Source organism: Erythrolamprus reginae, chromosome 1 (assembly GCF_031021105.1).
Source record: "Erythrolamprus reginae isolate rEryReg1 chromosome 1, rEryReg1.hap1, whole genome shotgun sequence".
NCBI classification, from domain to species: Eukaryota; Metazoa; Chordata; class Lepidosauria; order Squamata; family Dipsadidae; genus Erythrolamprus; species Erythrolamprus reginae.
The window spans coordinates 339,752,763-339,773,296 of NC_091950.1; the positions used below are offsets into that span (position 1 = coordinate 339,752,763).

At 40.3% G+C, this 20,534-nt stretch overlaps 1 protein-coding gene across 1 annotated transcript in view; it reads left to right on the top strand.

The window, feature by feature from the left end:
* The window catches only part of LOC139161502 (WD repeat-containing protein 64-like), a 59,218-nt gene that overhangs the window by 6,125 nt on the left and 32,559 nt on the right, over positions 1 to 20,534 (top strand). Inside the window, exons 5-13 of the mRNA XM_070740703.1 lie at positions 3,295 to 3,429; positions 3,862 to 3,941; positions 5,294 to 5,433; positions 8,940 to 9,066; positions 12,147 to 12,295; positions 13,122 to 13,245; positions 13,556 to 13,728; positions 19,335 to 19,514; positions 19,786 to 19,913. Of these exons, the coding sequence (XP_070596804.1) occupies positions 3,295 to 3,429; positions 3,862 to 3,941; positions 5,294 to 5,433; positions 8,940 to 9,066; positions 12,147 to 12,295; positions 13,122 to 13,245; positions 13,556 to 13,728; positions 19,335 to 19,514; positions 19,786 to 19,913 (1,236 nt within the window). The remainder of the gene's footprint in view (positions 1 to 3,294; positions 3,430 to 3,861; positions 3,942 to 5,293; positions 5,434 to 8,939; positions 9,067 to 12,146; positions 12,296 to 13,121; positions 13,246 to 13,555; positions 13,729 to 19,334; positions 19,515 to 19,785; positions 19,914 to 20,534) is intronic.

Genomic DNA, 20,534 nt, shown 5'->3' on the forward strand with positions numbered 1-20,534 from the left:
TACAGATCTACAGTCAGCTTTAGTGGCCTGCAGTACAGCACTCTACCCACTGCGCCACCCTGGCTCTTTTAATTTTAAAGTTCTACTAGTGAGAGTTTCAATCAGCACTCCTATTTCTAAGAATATTCTATTCTTCTTCCTTGTGGTTTTCAGTTTTCTTTTTTCTTCTTGTAAGGATTCAATACCATAAGCTAAATTTAGTATTATTGTATATGACCTTCAACCATCACAGCTAAGTATTCCAGTAAGTATTGATAGGAGGATTTTTTTCACAGAAAGAAATAAAATGCAGAATATAAGAGTCATTCCAAATGTCTTGCCCTCAGGTAAAGCAATAACTTATGACGACCTACTGGACATACTGTATGACATTTGATAAACTTATAGATGAACTTCTTTCTTCTTTCTTCTTCTTTCTTTATTTTTAATTTTTTCTTTTCTCTGTCTCCTCTTTCTCTCTCTTTTTCTTTCTCTCTCTTTAGCTTTTCCTCTTTATTTTCTTCCTTTATGTAAGTGTGTATTTTATTTTATAACTGCATAGTCTAAATTCATATAAATTTGTACTAATATTTACATAGTCCATTTGCTTTCTGTATCCCCTCCCCCATTTATTTTCAATAAAGATTATATTTTATTTTATTTATTTTTTAAAAGTCATCTGACCACATCTAGAAAGTTCAGAAGACAGACATGAGGTTAGCTCTTTTTTATTATTCCCTCAAGCAACTGGAAATTAAGGATGTTGCTTTTATGTCAATGAATTGTATTTGTATTTGTATTTATTTAGATTTGTATGCCGCCCCTCTCCGCAGACTTGGGGCGGCTCACAACAAAGTGGAAAAAAAAACACAATTTACAACAAATCTAAATTTCTACTAAAAAGGTTTAAAAACCCCATTTTCTAAACACACGTACATACACACATACCATTCATAAATTGTATATGCCCGGGGGAGATGTCTCAGTTCCCCCGTGCCTGACGACACAGGTGGGTCTTAAGGAGCTTACGAAAGGCAAGGAGAGTAGGGGCAGTTCTAATCTCCGGGGGGAGTTGGTTCCAGAGGGTCGGGGCCGCCACAGAGAAGGCTCTTCCCCTGGGGCCCGCCAACCGACATTGTTTAGTTGACGGGACCCGGAGAAGGCCCACTCTGTGGGACCTAATCGGTCGCTGGGATTCGTGCGGCAGCAGGCGGTCTCGGAGATATTCTGGTCCAGTGCCATGAAGGGCTTTAAAGGTCATAACCAACACTTTGAATTGTGACCAGAAATTGATCGGCAACCAATGCAGACTGCGGAGTGTTGGTGAAACATGGGCAATGAAGTAATGTAAACCATCATGGTAGCATTATTTGCCAAGTGTTTGTCTAGTTCCCATTTAAATTCCCTAAATTGACAGGAATTCTCAACTTTAGTGGCAATAAATTCCATAGCTTAAATCCTGCACTATTAGAAGAACAATTAAATAATACACCTGTCCGCTACAACAGACAAGCTTTTTCTATGTAAAAAGTGAACAACAAAACATATACTCGTGAACACGTTCTAAAGAGTATCTAGCCAGTACTGTCTACAATAAGTTGTAGGAACAAATCTATAAATACAGCATAGGACGTTTAATAGAAGTGTAATTTAAAATGGATATTAAAGAAGAAATATAATGCTATATAATAGTGAGGGCAAACCTATTTTTTGAGTATAAGATGCACCCTTTTCCCCCTAAAAGATGCTGAAAATTTGGGTGCGTCTTATACTCTGAATGTAGCTTTTTCGAACCTTTTTTTCAGACCTTACTAGGTGCTAACAATCTTCCTGGCTTCCTACTCCCTCTGAAAAAGCTTTTTTCCAGCCCTAAATCTTTGCAGGTTTGCTTTCATTCCTACTCCCTCTGAAAAAGCTTTTTTTTAGCCCTAACTTGGTGTTAACAATCTTCCTGGCTTGCAGTGTTTATTTTCATTGCTACTCCCTCCTAAGCAGTTTTTTCCTGCCCTAAGTCTTTGCAGGCTTGTTTTCATTCCTACTCTCTCTAAAAAAAGATTCTTTCAGCCCTAACCTGGGGATAAAATAATGTGCTGAAGCTGAACAGACTAAGCCTCTTTTAGGGAAGAAAAAGGTATGTCTTATACTCCGAAAAATATTGTAAGCCCCTTGAGGACTGGTGCAGCAACATTAAAATCATTTTCAGATACAGTGATACCTTGTCTTACAAACTTAATTGGTTCCGAGACAAGGTTCTTAAGGTGAAAAGTTTGTAAGACGAAACAATGTTTCCCATAGGAATCAATGGAAAAGCGATTAATGCGTGCAAGCCCAAAATTCACCCCTTTTGCCAGCTGAAGCGCCTGTTTTTGTGCTGCTGGAATTCCCCTGAGGCTCCCCTCCATGGGAAACCCCACCTCCGGACTTCTGTGTTTTTGCAATGCTGCCGGGGAATCCCAGCAGGGGAATCCCAGCACTGCAAAAACGAGCACTTTGCTGGCAACGGAAGTCCGGAGGTGGGGTTTCCCAGTGAAGGGAGCATCAGTGAAATCGCAGCATTGCAAAAACACCGAAGTCCTCGAAACCCCACCTCCGGACCTCTGTGTTTTTGCGATGCTGCAATTTCACTGAGGCTCCCCTCACTGGGAAACCCCACCTCCAGACTTCCGTTGCCAGAGAAGCACCCGTTTTTGCGCTGCTGGGATTCCCATGCATCATCACAAAAACACGGAAGTCTGGAGGTGGGGTTTCCCATGGAGGGGAGCCTTAGGGGAATCCCAGCAGTGCAAAAACGAGCACTTTGCTGGCAACGGAAGTCTGGAGGTGGGGTTTCCCAGCGAAGGGAGCATCAGTGAAATCGCAGCATTGCAAAAACACCGAAGTCCTCGAAACCCCACCTCCGGACCTCTGTGTTTTTGCGATGCTGCAATTTCACTGAGGCTCCCCTCACTGGGAAACCCCACCTCCAGACTTCCGTTGCCAGAGAAGCACCCGTTTTTGCGCTGCTGGGATTCCCACGCATCATCACAAAAACACAGACGTCCGGAGGTGGGGTTTCTCATGGAGGGGAGCCTTAGGGGAATCCCAGCAGTGCAAAAACGGGTGCTTAGCTGGCAATGGAAGTCCAGAGGCGGGGCCTCCAAGCGGTGGCGGTGGGTTTGTAAGGTGAAAATAGTTTGGAAGAAGAGGCAAAAAAATCTTAAACCCCGGGTTTGTATCTTGAAAAGTTTGTATGACGAGGCATTTGTAAGACGAAGTATCACTGTATATGTAACTAGATGTGCCTTTTAAATTAATGTTTCATTTTATCACCTCTAGCATTAAACGTAAACTGCACGATGACTGGGTTGTGAAAGTAAAATACCTTCCATCTTTGAACTGTTTTGGATCCTGTTCATGGGATAGCATTCATTCATTGGTTTTGGATGACCTGAAAAGACTAGAAGACAATTTGTAAGTTTGTTTGTGTTTTTATAAGGCACCCAATTCAAACAGTGTGACTAATGAAAATACGAATTTTAATTATCCAAAACCCGACAATTAGTTACATTATATTAGTTCATATAGCTAATCATTTTACCAAGTAATGTTTACACTTGGTTTTGACATGATTTAGAATATAAAAATTGATCCTTTCTGCTCATTATAATTTTGCTTGTATTTCTGATAATATAGAAAACTGTTACCTTCAGTAACTTTTTGTTAGAAATATCATACAAGTGATGTTGTTGGTTGTGTCTCTGATAGAAATTTGAATACAAAGTCTTCTATAGACTTAGATTCCAAAATTAGCTTCTCAGGACTACCATTATATAACTATGGATTTATGCAAAAATCAGTGGTACTTGGGTGTTTATATGACCAAATGTTTTGTTACAATTACAGACCCGTCCGGGAATTTTCGATACCAAGGGGTGTTAACGCTTTCACATTTTGTTTAAAAGCCAATATCATTGTTACAGGAGGTAAGTAAACTGCATTCATCTCAAAGTTGTTGCAATTATCTTGAATGCTCCATTTAGTACAGGTAAGTCTTCCTCTTTGTAAGAGAATCAAAATCAGTCCAGAGCTCCAAAAGTACTCTGTCCCAAGACCTGGGAGAAGAGCTAAAGATTTAAAGATTTCCAAAACATCACCAAGGTGAGAGTTCCACAGATATCTGGGGCAATATCAGTCCAGCATTCTAATGTAGAACCAAACTAGGTATCAAGTAGAAACACTAGGAACACTTTTTTAATTTATGAAAAAAATTCATGAGAGGCACAAAAAACAACAACCCAACAACCACCCAACATTTCCCATTTGAGGAAAGACAAGACGAAACAATTTATTTTTGGTAAAGTGTATAGGGCAGGGATGGCTAACCTTTTTGTCGTCAGGTGTTGAAATTGTGCCTAGGCACGTGTGACAGTGCACTTGCCCACACCCATAATGCAATATGTGTGTGAGAGACGCCCCATGCATTGACCACCCTGCACATGTGCGTGCAATCCCCATGTTCCACCTGCCTCCCTGCGCATGCACATGAGACCCCATGCTATGCCCACCCACCGGTGCATGTGGATGTGCCCCTCGCACTTCTCCACACTTCCCCCATGAGTATGTGACCCCCCCGCAATCCTCCTGCCCCCATGCATGTGCGCATAATCCCCCGTGCTACCACCATCCCTGAGCATGCATGTGCATCTCTCCCAGGTGCACCCAATCACCTGTGGATACATAGCAGAGACTCGAAAATCATTTGGCAGGTGGGAGGCGTATGCGCAGTAGAGCTGATCTGGAGCGACAGTTCACATGCCCGCAGAGAGGGCTCTGGCGCCACCTATGGCATGCTCATTGTCATAGGCTCGTCATCACAGATATTGGATAAAACAACTCACCAGTGTCCTTGTTTTAGAATGCTCTGCCACGGCAGTTATATATTGTACATCGCACATAGATGGTTAACTCAAATTGATCATAGCAAACCTTTTCTAATTTTCTAATTACCGTAGATCTGAAAATACATACATATTGGTTCAGTACAGTATATAGACAGAATAAACAAGTATTCATTTCATTGTTGGCTTGGTCAGTTTTATGATCCAGTCAATATATATATACTGGTCATGAATTATTAAAACATTGTATTTTCTTCCTGGCTGGTCTAGTTCTACTTCTAAGTCTTTCTGGCTGGTCTAGTCTGATGTTTTCCAGATCTATTGGTCTTCAAACATGTTGACTGGGAATTTCTGCATCTGGAGTACAGTAAGCTGGGAGATACAGTACTTGCTTTCTATAAATAAAATAAGAAAATAAATGATCCATTTAATTCCAGGAGAAGATAAAATTCTTCGTTTATGGCATCCGAACATCAACACTAAACCAGTGGGGAAATTGTTGGGACATTTATTTACTATCAATGAGATCGTCACCAATGAAAAGGATCAACATATTATCAGTGTTTCTACTGCAAAGGTGTGGAATTATCTTTCATTTAGTTAAAACTATATGCTCTGCCAAAAGTGATATTTTTTAATATTATGAATTATAAAAAAATATTTTTTCTTTATAGACTCCAGATCTGAAATAGATGCAGTATAATTCCACTTTGCTGTTCATTGAAGTGCATATTATGCATTTGTTTCCAGAGCATCATTTCTTTCTATCGGTCATAATTTTAAGCTAAAAGATAAGACAGTATCAAGAGGATGCTACAAATGTCTCATATCTGGGAAAATCTAAGAATAATTCCTCTTCTCATTCATCAAAATGTTTAACGAAGTTTTCTAAGATATCTGAAATATGGCTTTATATTTTTTTATCCAAGCTTTATTATAATAAACATAATTATCCTTCCTCCAATGAAGGAGAATGTTTGTAGCTCGGGGTTAAAATGAGGAGTCTTTGAATTTTTTAATTGATTGCATTTGGCAAGGGGAGGTCCTGAATATTTTAAAGAACATTAATTCTAAAAAGACCTTTGGTTACAAGGCTGAGCAAACTATAAAAATTATTATTTAAAATATGCATTAGGTTAAAGATTCTGTTTCTATTTCTATTTTCATTACATAGTTGTTGTCCTAACTTGTTTTCATTTCAGTGTTCTTTTTGGAACGGGAAATACATTTGCTAGTTTTACACTGCATATCTAAGCTTATAAGATGTCAACTGTTGTCAATTTATGTATATTTAGCTTCAACCTCTTTATTTTTACCACCGGCATTCTACATATTTGGGGGCAGCAATTCTCTGCATCAAGTCAGAATAACCAATTGTTAGGGACCACTTGGAGTTGTAATTAAGCTATATCTTCAGGGTCTTACATTGCCTCTTCCTGCTTTAGTGGCAATTTGGACTGTATTTTATTGAGAACATTCGGTATAATGGTCTCAGAAATTATTGGAGCGAATAATGAAGGCTTTCTGCCCTTAGCAAAACTACATAGTTGTAGGATTTAAATAATAATGTGATTTTCTGTTTCCACATCTCACTGGTACCCTTGAGCCAAGATCTCATGCTTTGTTTTGAATATCTACGCTGCCTAAGAAGAATCTTATAGACATTGGCACTAAGTTAATACGCAAAGGGATTTCTCAAAAGGATTCAGCTACGAATCTAGATAATTTGACAGAAATAAGCAGTACCTTTTCTTCCATTCAGTCACGTCCAATTTTTAGAGACTGTCTGAATGAAGTCCTTGAAGTTTACTTGGCAAGGCTTTTTTCTGAAGTGGTTTACTATTGCCTGCTTCCTAGGGCTGAGAGGGAGTGACTGAGCCAAGATTACCCTGCTGGCTTTGTATCAATGGTAGGACTAAAACTTATGAAGTTCTGGTTTCTAGCCTAATGCCTTAACCATTGCACCAAACTGGCTCTCGCTCATTATTTATAACCTCACATAAAATGATGATTGATGATTTATCCATATGCTAATGTATTATATTATACTTATTTGAGCGTGCCTTTTAAAAGTTAAAAAAAGCTCTTCCTTGCCTTATATCCCAGGTACTGCATTTAACTTTAATTCACTCACCTAGCATATATAGTCCGCATGGGTCTGCAACTTGGGTGTCCTCCTCGATCCACAGCTGAGCTTAGAAAACCATCTCTCAGCTGTGGCAAGGGTGCCGTTCGCATGGGTACGCCTTGTGCACCAGTTGTGGCCTTATCTGGATAGGGAGTCACTTCTCACAGTCACTCACACCCTTATCACCTCAAGGTTCAATTAATGCAATGCTCTCTATATGGGGCTGCCTTTGAAGAGTGTTTGGAGACTACAAATTGTGCAAAATGCAGCCATGCGAGCTATAGTGGGGCTACCAAAATTTGCCCACATTTCAACATCACTCCGTGAGCTGCACTGGTTGCCAATTGGTCTCCGGGCCCAATTGAAAGTGCTGGTTATGACCTACAAAACCCTACATGTCTTAGGACCAGAGTATCTTCAGGACCGTCTTCTGCCTCATGTATCCTAGCAGCCAATTAGGTCCCACAGGGTCGGTCTTCTTCAGGTCCCGTTGACCAGACAATATTGACTGGCAGGGCCTAGGGGAAGAGCCTTCTCCATGGTCCTCTGGAACGAACTCTCTCTGGAGGTACATACTGCCCCCTCCTTCCTGGTGTTTCGTAAAGCTTTGAAAACCTACCTCTGCCAGCGATCATGGTGGCCGTGAGTGATGAGACTGTCTCCAGCCGATACTAGATGTGATCCGATTGGATGAATGTATGTGATTATACATGGGATTTTTAAAACATTTTTTAGTAAATTTCCATTATCTTTTATAGTTATTTAAATTTCTTATATGTTGTTGTATTCAATGTTGTACGCCAGCCTGAGTCGCCTCGAGAAGGGCGGCATAGAAATCAAATAAATAAATTCCATACAAATCTACTGGAACCTCCAACTACCCTTGTACCTGAATTCATGAAATCATGCATAAGTGCAGTGAGATAGAGAGTCTCCCACTGAGCATCTGGCAATGCGTATTTCCCAGCAATGCTCACAGCAACCTTAGTTAAAAATGTTCATATTTTAAAATATTCATATTTATCCCAAAGTGAGGACAGAAAACCAAGTAGAAGGTAGAAAAATTGCCTTTCTGGATTGTTTTTCTATGAAAATGTCCTGCAACATGCTGCAGAACCAAATGTTCCTTTGTGGAATAGCAAGGCCTTCGCAATCGGTCTGTGATTCAATAATAAAAAATAAAGACAAAGTCTCCAAATCAGGCTATGCTTACTTTTCCAAGATAAACCAAGATTGGCTAAGTGCTATTCCTGCTATTATAATAGTGTGCCAAATGCAACCCAAAGCTCCCCTCTCCCTAATTTCAAAAGAATCGGGTCAAAATTTTGACCTGATAATACTATGTACAATATATGTCAGAGTGAATTTAATTGAAGGCTAAGGTAGACCCGACTGTTCATTCACTAATCACAGTTTGTGTTCTACAGGAGATATTGAATTCTGGGCTTTCAGGTCTTAATGGTAGCTTTCCATTTAAACTATTTCAATTTACAGAAATATAGCTAAAAGTGAGGCAGAAGGCTTGTCAAGTTGTGTCTTATGCTATTCTGTCTGCAGTGCCCCAATGGCAGAGGGCTTGGATTATTCTCTAACACAAAAGAAAACAATATACTCATGGTTAATGCTCAACTTACACTCTTGACGTTTAGTTTTGGTCTATAGTTTGGTGATGAAATTAATTATATTTGGGCTGATCATTTTCACAGCATTGTGAGAATACAATAGAGTATGTTCTCCAATGTGTGTAACAGAATAGCAGAATATACATATAATAAATATGCTATGGTGGGATAAGCAAACAATGGGAAGAACAGTAATATGCATATCCCATTTTTTCATTTTGTTTTGTACATTGTATATTGAGGCATTATACAAGGAAGTACAAGGAAGTAAACATATATGGATCATTCGTGGCACTTAATTACCGTATATCATATTTCTTGTTGTTTCTTCAGATTTTCAGAGTCTGGGATATCCAGACGCTTTCCTTGATGCAAGTATTCCATGACACTCAAGGGTTACTCAGAGAGACACAAATTTATGCTATGGTATTTGATAGCACCCACCGAACCCTTATCGCAGGTGAGTGAGAAAAATATGTGGCTATTTATTATAAACAGGCATACTTATATGCTGGATCAGAACCAACAATACCTTTCTGAGAATGGTAGATAATATTTTAACCTAAAGATCAGTTTCTCTGACTGTTCTGCAGTCTTGAGAAATTAACTTCTCCAATTACTCCTCAAAATATTTCTAAGTCCTTGAAAGCAGCTTTCAGGCATAGGGACAATTGTTCAAGGAAATAATGGTAGAAAACTAATTTGCATCGTGGAAGTCTATTCATTTAACAGTGGATTTTGACTAAAATTGTAGAAGATAACAAGTATAAATGAAAAGTGATGCCTCCATAATTTTAAATAAAATATTTTTTAAATGATACAAGAAAATAATCTTGAAATGAACTCTCTTGCTCACTTTATTTGCTACAGTTTTATTCCAGCAATGGAAAAGTTTCTTAAAGCCATCAAAAAACAATACCTTCCCCTTTGGTAAGAGCCCAACAGTGTTTTCACCTCTTCAGTTGAGTCAAACAGAGGCTCCTCAAATGCATTGTTTCAATTTTGGAAGTCATATGGTTCCAAATTTGGACCATATGGTGAATAGAGCATAATAGAGAAAGTGGCTTGTGAGGTACAAGGCCTTGTGCTGTCATGTTGTAGCAAAAGTTTCTTCAGCACTTTCAAACTTTTTATTATTGTTTCAAAGTTTTGAGATTTGCAATGTAGTGCTCTGAGTTGACAGTTGTGTCCAGATGAAAGAAATCATGGAATGACTTTTGAATCTCAAAAACCTGCCATTTTCTTCCTCTTAATCCTCATCCTCCTCCATGTGAAGCTTTGTGATTATATTTTAGGAATGACATTTCATTTCTGGGTCAAAGGCTTCCAGCTCATAAACAGAAGCAAAATCATTCTTACAGCAAGACTTTGCTAACTGAAGTGAAAGAACAGTTGATAAATGATGCAGTTTAGAATGCCAGTGCTTGGATTTGTTGGCAATTTGTAACACGGAAGGCATTATACTCCATTTAATTGTTTGTTTCTGTCTGATCTTGCAACAATTAATTGTTTAGACCAGATATGTTCAGAGAAATTGTTTGAAAGTATTAAAATAACACTTTTTAGAAATCTATTGTATAAATAAGGATGGGCTTTTGTGCACAGTTTGAGCCTTCAATTATATATTTGGACATGAGGCATTATAGAGTTAGTAAGATATTTAATAGAAGCTTAGGTGATTTTGCTATAAAGAAAGGAACATATCAGAATTTAAAATTAGAAAAAGACATGTAAAAGGGACATTGAATGTATAAAGATACCTACACTGGAAAAAGAGATTAAATATATCTTTTTAAACAGGGCTGAAAGATGTTTAAAACAGAAAATAGAAGGTAATACTACTGAGGGTGTTGTTTTCATGCCATGGAATATAGCTGCAGATTCAGGTCCTTACTAGGAATGCATCTATGGCAGAGTAGGGAGTTCATCGGAGGTATTTAGTCTGCCCCCAAAACATTGAAGTACACATGCTGTAGACCAGGGGTGTCAAACTCAAGGCCCATGAGCCGTATCCGGCTGCGGGGTGCTTAAATCTGGCCCACAAGACCACCCTGGAACCAGCAAAGGATTAACCTGTGGTGACTCTGCTATTGAAAATGGAGCTCAGAAGGACTTCTAGCAAAGTACTCAGGGTATTTCAGGTGCCCCTGACACAAGTGACATCTATCTGGTCACGCCCACCATTGCCCCGCCCACCCATCCCATGAGGCCAAACACAACACAACGAAATCAAGTTTGACATCCCTGCTGTAGACATTCCTGTGGACATCTAGTATATAAACAAGCAAAGCAATATGAAGACCATTGTGTCTTTACTTTGCAGATGTGCCACTAGTATATCCTACATTCTCTCTTTATCTGGCAGTCCACATAACAGAAAAATATCATTTCCTGCATGACCAGCTCAGCTATATTTGGTCAATGACTCATGAATGTAGTCAACATTGCTTGAATCCCATTTTCTATGCCTAAACGTGTGCAGAGACAGAATTTTCACTTTTTGTATCCTGAAATATCTGCACGCAAGGCTGAACTCTGCAGAGATTTATTGCCCAACGTGGTGTGAAACCTGACATTGCCATCTCATTCTCATAAAAAGATTTCTCCTACACTATTTTCCTTGCTGCTGATTTAAGACCTTTCAGAAATCCACTGGGATTGGACCACTGTATCATTGTCACATTATATTGCATTAACTGAAGGTTGAGATATTTTGACTGCAGTAGGTATGCCACAAGATTTTCCTTTTGAGCACTAAGGGCTTTATATTATGATTTGTAAAATAGGGGGGGAGAAGTAGAACTGTTGCCTCCAGCTTGTCAAATATTCCCTGTCCTTGACAAAGAAAAAAAAATCATCTTTAATTGTCACTTGCATAAGTTTCAAGGGTTTGGTTTTTGAATGTGTGCATGAAACACGTTTTTGGAAGTGTAAATGCAATATTGTAAGTGCATAAAAACCTGGTAATGATTTAATTTGATCAGACATATAATTCCTTCATGCTATATACCAGTGATGGTGAACCTTTTTTTCCTCAGGTACTGAAAGAGTGTGGGTACGAGCTATACTGCATGTGCGAGTGCCAACAACCATAATTCATTGAGTGGGGAGGATGAAAACAGCTTCCCCTGCCATCCGGAGGCCCTCTGGATACCGGAAACAGCCTGTTTCCCAACTTCTGGTGGGCCCAGTAGGCTTGTGTTTCACCCTCCCAAGGCTCCAAAGGCTTCCCTGGAGCCAGGGGAGGGCAAAAACGCCCTCTACCATCTCCCCGGAGGCTCTCTGGAAGCCAAAAGTGCCTTCCCCAAGCCTCTGTTCAAGCCAAAAATCAGCTGGCTGACACACATATGCATAATGGAGGTGAGTTAGGGTAATAGATCACATGCCAGCAGATATGGCTCATGTGCCACCTGTTCGCCATTACTGCTATATACAGTAGCAAGAACATGCAATGTGCTTCTTTAAGGTCAGTCTGGCATCAAAAATTTGATATGAAAGTACAAGTATTTTCTAGATTTAATGCAATTCTGTAATGCCCAGGATCAACAGTCATCGATATTTATCCTCTCACCCGGATGATACAAGACACTAAACAAGTCCCCCAGACCCATGAAAGGAATATCAACGTGCTGGTTTACAATAAAGTTTTTCATCAAGTTCTAAGTATCTGTTCTGAGTCTGTTGTAAAGGTGAGCATAAGTCTTATGAGCCTTACGGTTATAAAACAAAAGAATGCACACAGACACCATTTGGACAACTACATTAACTAGGGTATTCTTATCACGCTCACATGCAATTTTAAAAGTTATTTTGGAACTTGTCTTTCCGAGAGATGGGTGAGGCGGGATTACTAAATTACTCCATTTCGTTCATTTGCAGAAAACAGTTGAATTGGAAGCCCAAAGGAATTACTGAATTTTTCTATTAAACCAAGGAGAAATTAGAATACTTATTTGCAGTATTCCTTTCTCAAACTCAATCCGTTCTTCTCATTCTTCTATTTTAAGACTTAGTACATACATTTTTTAAAAGAAAAGTAATACCTCTTTGAGTTATTTTTGAAATCCCTTGTAGTTAGTCTGCTGAATTGCATATACAGTGGTACCTCTACTTACGAACTTAATTTGTTCCGTGACCAGGTTCTTAAGTAGAAAAGTTTGTAAGAAGAAGTAATTTTTCCCATAGGAATCAACGTAAAAGCAAATAATGTGTGCGATTGGGGAAACTACAGGGAGGGTGGAGGCCCTGTTTCCTCCCAGGAGATTCCTAGAAAGCCCCCTCGGAGGCTTCTCCCCTCCTTTTCCAGCCCTTTCCTCCCAGGAGATTCCTAGAGAGGCCCCATGGAGGCTTCTCCCTGCCTTTTCCGGTTACAGTTGTGGAGGCTCGGGTTTGTAAGTAGAAAATGGTTCTTGAGAAGAGGCAAAAAAATATTGAACACCCGGTTCTTGTCTAGAAAAGTTTGTAAGTAGAGGCATTCTTAGGTAGAGGTACCACTGTAATCTGTTTTATTTTTAGGTCTGGGAATTGGAAACAGGACAACTAATATACCAGATTGAAGATGCTCATGGGCCCGGGGTTGAGTTGACATGTGCAGCAGTTGATAAAAATGGATTTCATCTTGCTACTGGAGCATGTGATGGTAATGAAATAATTAGTCCCTAAAATAACCCCTTTTCAGCTTATTTGCCACAAAACTAGTTCAATAAATCATGCTTTCTGTGCTCCACAGTTTCAAAGATCAGTTGGGAATTCTTTTGGTTTTATAATATTGCTTGTGCACCATGTACAATATTGGCAAATAGCCCTTAGTAAAGCATAGACTTTTCCTACAATTGGTATTGTTCTATGTGTATTTCATATAGGTAAGTGCAAACTTTGTATTGAGCAGCACACAGCTATTAGTTATTTCTATGAAGAGTGATATTTCTTCTGTTTTATTACACATTTAGGGACTGTGAAACTATGGGATTTTGGAAGTGGACAGGTACTTAAAATGTTGCCCTTAAGCAGGGAAATCACAGTCAATGAACATTGGCTGATGCAGATGGTCTACCTGAAAGCCAGTGCGAGTAAACATGTGATCGTGGTCTTGGAGTACAGTGGGACAATCAAAATTGTTCAGGTTTGAGCTTTGATTGTTAGATCTTCTATTTCATTTGCTTCATTTTGTTCTCAGTTTCAAAAGTCAAAGAACCCAGTATCTCTTAATTATGGTTTTCCACATTTTGTTAAGACTTACAACTCCCTACAATCAGTGATGGGCTGCCAAAATTTTTACTGTCACACTGTGAGCGTGGCTTATTTTGTGGGTGTGACTTGATGGTCATGTGACCGGGTAGGAGTGGCTTAAAGGTCATGTTACTGGATGGGAGTGGCGTACTGACCAAGGTAAGTTTTCAAATGGGTGCTTGGACTCTTTTTCAGTTGATTAAGTTACATTATTTGAATACCGTATATACTCGAGTATAAGTCGCTCCGACTATAAGTCGAGGCGCCTACTTTTGCCACAAAAACTGGGAAAATTTATAAACCCCCGTATAAGTCGAGGGTGGAAATTGCAGCGGCTACTGGTAACTTATAAAAATGGAAACCAATAAAATTACATCAATTGAGGCATCAGTAGATTAAATATTTTAGAATATTTATTTCAAAGAAAGCCAGTAAACTAGCTCTGTAAGTTTAAAAGAGGGTAAACAGGTATATATCCCCCAAGGCAGGTATAGGCAAAAAAAATGCAAGTACCTAGATACTTACCTCAATCCCCTGCTCCTGCTGGTTTGGGTTAGGGTTAGGATACTTGACCTCTCCTTGCCTCAAAGAGATACAATTTCCCTCTATATTTACAATTACTGAACATCCAAAATATACTTAATTCTATGTATATATGCCATATGTGTAAATAAATATTACACACAGGCACACAAAAATATACTGTACATTATCTACTATATAAACTGTATGTGTATATACAGAGAGAGAAAGAGAGAGAGCTCTTGTAAAATTATATATGGTACATTCAACCTCACTTACTGTAATAAGAAAACAAACCCAGAGTCCACTTTCTGCCACACAGTTAACCATAACTAGAACATTACACATGTCTTCAGATGTACCGGTACTTCCCTAGCTTGCACATCACTGTTAGAGCTAGGAAATGTCATGGATTGAGTAAAATGTGGTGATTTTCACTTAACAATGCTTTTGCTTAACAACAAATTTTGAGCTCAATTGTGGTCATAGGTCTCTGTCTGTCTGTCTGTCTGTCTGTCTGTCTGTCTGTCTTCCTTTCCTGTCTGTCTGCGCCCCCCTCCTGTCCCCTCCCCGGGTAAATTACAGAGTCAATACTGTATTGTTTTTTTATTTAAGGTTACAAAGCAAATGAAGAATCATTTTGAGTATTCTTTAAAATTTCTTCAGTGAGATCCATAGCTAATCTGGCAAAAAAAAAATTCACCTGGCAAAACTTTTTATTGTTGACATTAGGCACAGCCAGAGAGATGTCTTAAAAGGCAAACAAACTGTCAAAAAAGTATGTTTTTTAAAAATATAATATTTTGGTTGTTGAATTTAATTCTGCCTTGGCGCGAGGCAGCCCCCGCAGATGGGTGGCTGGCGAGGACCACGCATTCCCATCTTTGTGTCCGCTGGGGTTAAAGGAAAGTTTAGGGACCCCCGCCCCTTGGAGAAATGCCTCGGTGGTGACATTCTGAGCGTTTTTGCCTCCCCACTCCGAAAACCCCACTTCTCGGCAGCTTGCCTAGGCTGAGAGGAGAGTGATTTTAAAAGGCACTCTCAGCTTGGGGTTTTCTCCCCGCTGAAATGTTGCTCGCCCGCCGCCCTCAACACCCGCTTTGTCCTCGACCCGGCAGAAGAAAACCGCGTCCTTTCCTGTTGCTCTCTTCCCGAGAGGTGGGGTGAGGGGGTGTTGAGAAGACAGAAGCAAGAATCCACCCCCCACACACACACACACCTCATCGGCTTTTCCCCCCTCTAGCGCGGCATTGGAGTGTTTGGCTGGCTCCTTTTCTTGCGGGGAGAGGGGGGGAAAGCTGGGGGGGTGGATTCTTGCTTCTATCTTCTCGCCACCCCTCCACCACACCTCACCGGCTTAGGAATGTCGTTGCCTCCCACAGCCACTTCCCCACGCGCTTCGGATGTGCCTGCCTTTCCTACAGCGAAGACAGGCGGCACCTTCCCGAAGGGCTCAGCTAAGCGGGTGGGGGAAGGGCTGGCCATTTGCCGCCTCTCTCCGCTGTAGGAGGGGCAGGCGCAAGCAAAGCAACGTTCCAAAGCGGTCTCCGGGAAGTGACCGAGGGAAAGGCAGTCGTCTGCCTTTCCTTCAGCTCAAAAGAGGAGGCAAATGCCCTGCCTTCCCCCAGCCGGTTAACCGAGCGCTTCAAGTTAACCGGCTGGGGGAAGGCGGGGCATTTGCCTCCTCTTTCGGGCTGAAGGAAAGGCAGACGATTGCCTTTCCCTCGGTCGCTTCCCGGAGACCGCTTTGGGACATCGCTTTGGGAGAGGGGGCAACTGCTCCCGGTTTAAGAAGCAAGAATCCCCCCCCAGCAAAACGGCTTTTTTCTTGTTTAGCGCGGCGTTCGAGTGGTTGGCAGGTTCCTTTGCTTGCACGCAAGAGCCAACCACTCGAACGCCGCGCTAAACAGAAAGAAGCTGCAACTGCCCGGTTAAGAAGGGAGAATCCACCCACTAGCTAAACGGCTTTTTTACTGTTTAGCGCAGCGTTCGAGCGCTAAACAGGAAAAAAGCCGTTTGGCTAGTGGGTGGATTCTCCCTTCTTAACCGGGCAGTTGCAGCTTCTTTCTGTTTAGCGCTCGAACGCTACGCTAAACAGAAAGAAGCTGCAACTGCCTGGTTAAGAAGGGAGAATCCACCCACTAGCTAAACGGCTTTTTTACTGTTTAGCGCAGCGTTCGAGCGCTAAACAGGAAAAAAGCCGTTTGGCTAGTGGGTGGATTCTCCCTTCTTAACCGGGCAGTTGCAGCTTCTTTCTGTTTAGCGCTCGAACGCTGCGCTAAACAGAAAGAAGCTGCAACTGCCCGGTTAAGAAGGGAGAATCCACCCACTAGCCAAATGGCTTTTTTACTGTTTAGCGCAGCGTTCGAGCGCTAAACAGGAAAAAAGCCGTTTGGCTAGTGGGTGGATTCTCCCTTCTTAACCGGGCAGTTGCAGCTTCTTTCTGTTTAGCGCTCGAACGCTACGCTAAACAGAAAGAAGCGGCGGATTCTCCCTTCTTAACCGGCAAGCTTCTTTCTGTTTAGCGCTCGAACGCTGCGCTAAACAGAAAGAAGCTGCAACTGCCCGGTTAAGAAGGGAGAATCCACCCCCTAACCAAACGGCTTTTTTACTGTTTAGCGCTCGAACGCTGCGCTAAACAGTAAAAAAGCCGTTTGGCCTCGGGGTGGATTCTCCCTTCTTAACCAGGCAGTTGCCGCTTCTTTCAAGCTGAAAGACGGCTGTCTTTCCCTAAGCCGCTTGCGCCCTCTTGTGGTGACCCGTCAGTCACCCGAGTATAAGTCGAGGTCGGGTTTTTCAGCCCATTTTTGGGCTAAAAAAACCCGACTTATACTCGAGTATATACGGTAGCTACCAAAAGGACAAATGATAGACAGCATTATTTGTTGAGGAGCATAGTAACATTTTAAGGTTTTGTACTGAACCCACAAGGTTCAATATGATAACAAATTAGGCAAGTAGCTCAATTTTCTTTAATTGCTATGAAAGTTCAGTTCTAGATAATAATTAAAATGATTAAAGTGTTTATGGGTAAAAACATACTATTTAATTATTTCCTATTTTAAAAGTAATCAAGGATCATACTAAGGTATTAGGGAAGGGAGGACAATAAAAAATTATTAAGTATTCAATAAATAGTGCATAAACGTACTACCCCCACTGTCCCCAGTGCTGAAAAAGGAGCACTTCACGCTCATCTGAGCCACAAAAAGAAGAGGAGTTGCTCAGGGGCCATGTGAGTGCCAGAAAATCTATTTCTGGTTTTCAGCGTACACATGTGTGCTGGTCGGCAAGTCTTCCGGTTACTGCTGTGCATGCACCAATGAGCTGGCCGATGCACATGTTCACAATGGAAAATGGAAGAACAGCTCTTCCGGTTTCCTGCACTACTGTATGCACAAAGACCAGCTGATCGTCGCGTGTACATGCGTGCCAGAAACCCGGAAGAGAAATGAGTGATTCTGGAATTAAGCATCAGGCTCAGGTCTGACAGCTCCCTTTTAAACTACAACAATTTGGTCTTAACTCACTGAAACCTCAGGAGAAGGTAAACCTTATATTTTCTTAGTGCAGATATACACCATGTTGGAACCTCTGAAATGTCTCAAAAAGATGCACAACTATTTTCAGTCCCTAATAATTTATTTAATAAGGACACACTAAATGTATTTAATCCCCATGTTGCTACCTATTAAATGAGAATGCAAAATGTTTCCCAAATATTATGAGCAGTATTTTTATTGGGAATTATCTTTTTAATCATCTAATTTAGAAGAAACTTTAGAAACATGTTTTTCACCAGATGTTTACTTCAGTCATTGGTCCTGAAGACATTATGTTAGAGTTGATTTAATTAATTAAGCCTCAAAAGCTTGTTAAGCTCAGAACTGCCTCTTGGACTGCATCCCCTTACATTTCTAAGCAATGCTGCATTCAGTTTCTGACACACAGCTGGCTGACCCTGATTATTTGTGCTGACCAGAAACTTGGTTAATAATAGCAATGTGTTGTGCAGCCCTCAAACCCGTCTCAGTTTTAAAACTATCAAAGTATTCTGTATAAATGATTACTTTGAAGTGAGTCAATCTCTCCAAAGGTAATTGTGTGAAATGTCCAGATGTGGATGTCAACCAGCAGAGGTGAGCTTCAAACATGTTAGCAAGGAGTTCTTTGCCCAGTTGCTGGATGAGCATAGCCTAGTCAGTCTCCGGCACCATGGTGGGGAGGCATTTTGCCCTCCCTAGGCTCCAGAAGCTTTTCTTGAGCCTCCGGGAGAGCGAAAACAGTTTCTTCAGGTTCTGGAGGCATTCCTGAACTTCCACTAGACCTGTTTTTCATCCTCCCTGAGCCTCCGTGCATGCCCTGCACTTACCCGCATCCAAAACAGACCTCATGGATGTCACGCTGAATATTGCCAGCCCCAGAGACATTTAGTAATTAAAGAGTTAACTGTGTGCTTTATTAAGTTCCTCCTATTATGATGTAATATCCTGCCACATCTAACATTACTTCCTTCTTCATCCTGAAAACTCCATTCTTCTTTCTATCCACCATCATAAGACGTATTTGTTATGTTGTCCACCAAGACATGTTTTATTTTCTATTTTTATAATAAAAGAAATTTTGTTTTGAACAAATGACTAAAAGCTTCCATCCACCACCTCCACGGTAGTTTAAGGTTCAAACGGACTTTAATCACTTACACCGCGACAATGGAGACTCTGGAAATGGGAGAGGTGGGCAAGGCCAGCCAGGAGTGGGATTTGGGGGTTTTCCGAACTGCACAGAATCTTAGCTAGAGGTTCTCCTGAACCCACAGCAGCCAACCCCATCAAACCGTAGTACAACTGTTCATAGTATTTACTGCTGATCTTGGGCAAATGTTCTAACATAAATATGTATATAATAAGCAATTTACAAGGCTAGAAATTTTGCCAGATTGATTGTCAATTAATCTTCAATCCTTTGTTCAACTAGGCTAATGAAGATGAAGCTTACATGTCCATAACTTGGGAACTTCCTGAAGCTGTATCATTTGCGTTACAAGGCTATCCACTTATCTCCCTAAAACTGTCTCCCAATGTGAAAAAAAATAATAGTTTTTTCCCAGATGTTCAACTATTGATTGATACAGATCTCACAAACACAAATGTAAAGGTGAGGAACTATTGTATTTCTAGATAATTTCTAAAAACATGAAGAAAGAAAATAATTCGAAGAAAGTTATTTGTGTCTGAGGTCCACAACAAAAGTAAGCAGTCAAAAAATGAATTTTTGCTTCCTATAAGTTCATCTAGATATCGATAAAGATTGTTGGAAGGAATTGTGAAGTTCTTGGTTGCCTTTCTCTGTGTTGTTTTTCTTTGATTGGTCAGCTGTTCTTTCCCAATCAATGTCCTTCAGGTGCTTTCCTTTCTGTATTTTTCAGCTACCTCCTAGGACCGAAGTGAAGTGCTTTGATTTGTTAAAAGTAGAAGGTTACAGTTTGTTAGCTACTGCAAGTGCAAATGGTTCTATCATCATGTGGGATTTTGAAACTGCCAAAGCCAAACACATGTAAGTAAAACACTATCATATAATGGATGTGGTGAGGCAGTGCTAATGTCCAGTCATCCAAGATAAATGTTTTAGAGTCCAGCCTCAAAACAGTTCCCAATGTGAGAAAAGGAGAAATAGAAGTATTAGCTGCCCTGAATCCTTCAGGATTGGGCGGCATAGAAGTCAAATAAATAAATAAATAAATAAATAAATAAATAAATAAATAAATAAATAAATAAATAAATAAATAAATAAATAAATAAATAAATAAATAAATAAATAAACAAACAAACAAACAAACAAACAAACAAACAAACAAACAAACAAACTAGGAATAAGCTACTGGAACAAAGAGACAAATCAGAAGATTGTAGCTTGATTAGTGGTAAATCCCTCTAAATCCTGTTCATAATGATATGCTTAGTTGAGTCATGGATGACACTATAGTATCATTCAGTCAACATAAACTAACAATGTTACAGTATTCGACAAAACAGGCCAGGGTTGACTTGGCTTTTTCCCCACATGAACCATTCTTTGAAAAGAGAAGATTTAGATTTTTTTTTCATTCTACCTTTGGCTTGGAAACAAACTAGACTAATCCCACAAAAGAGGACTGCTCTAGGAACTCCCTCTCAG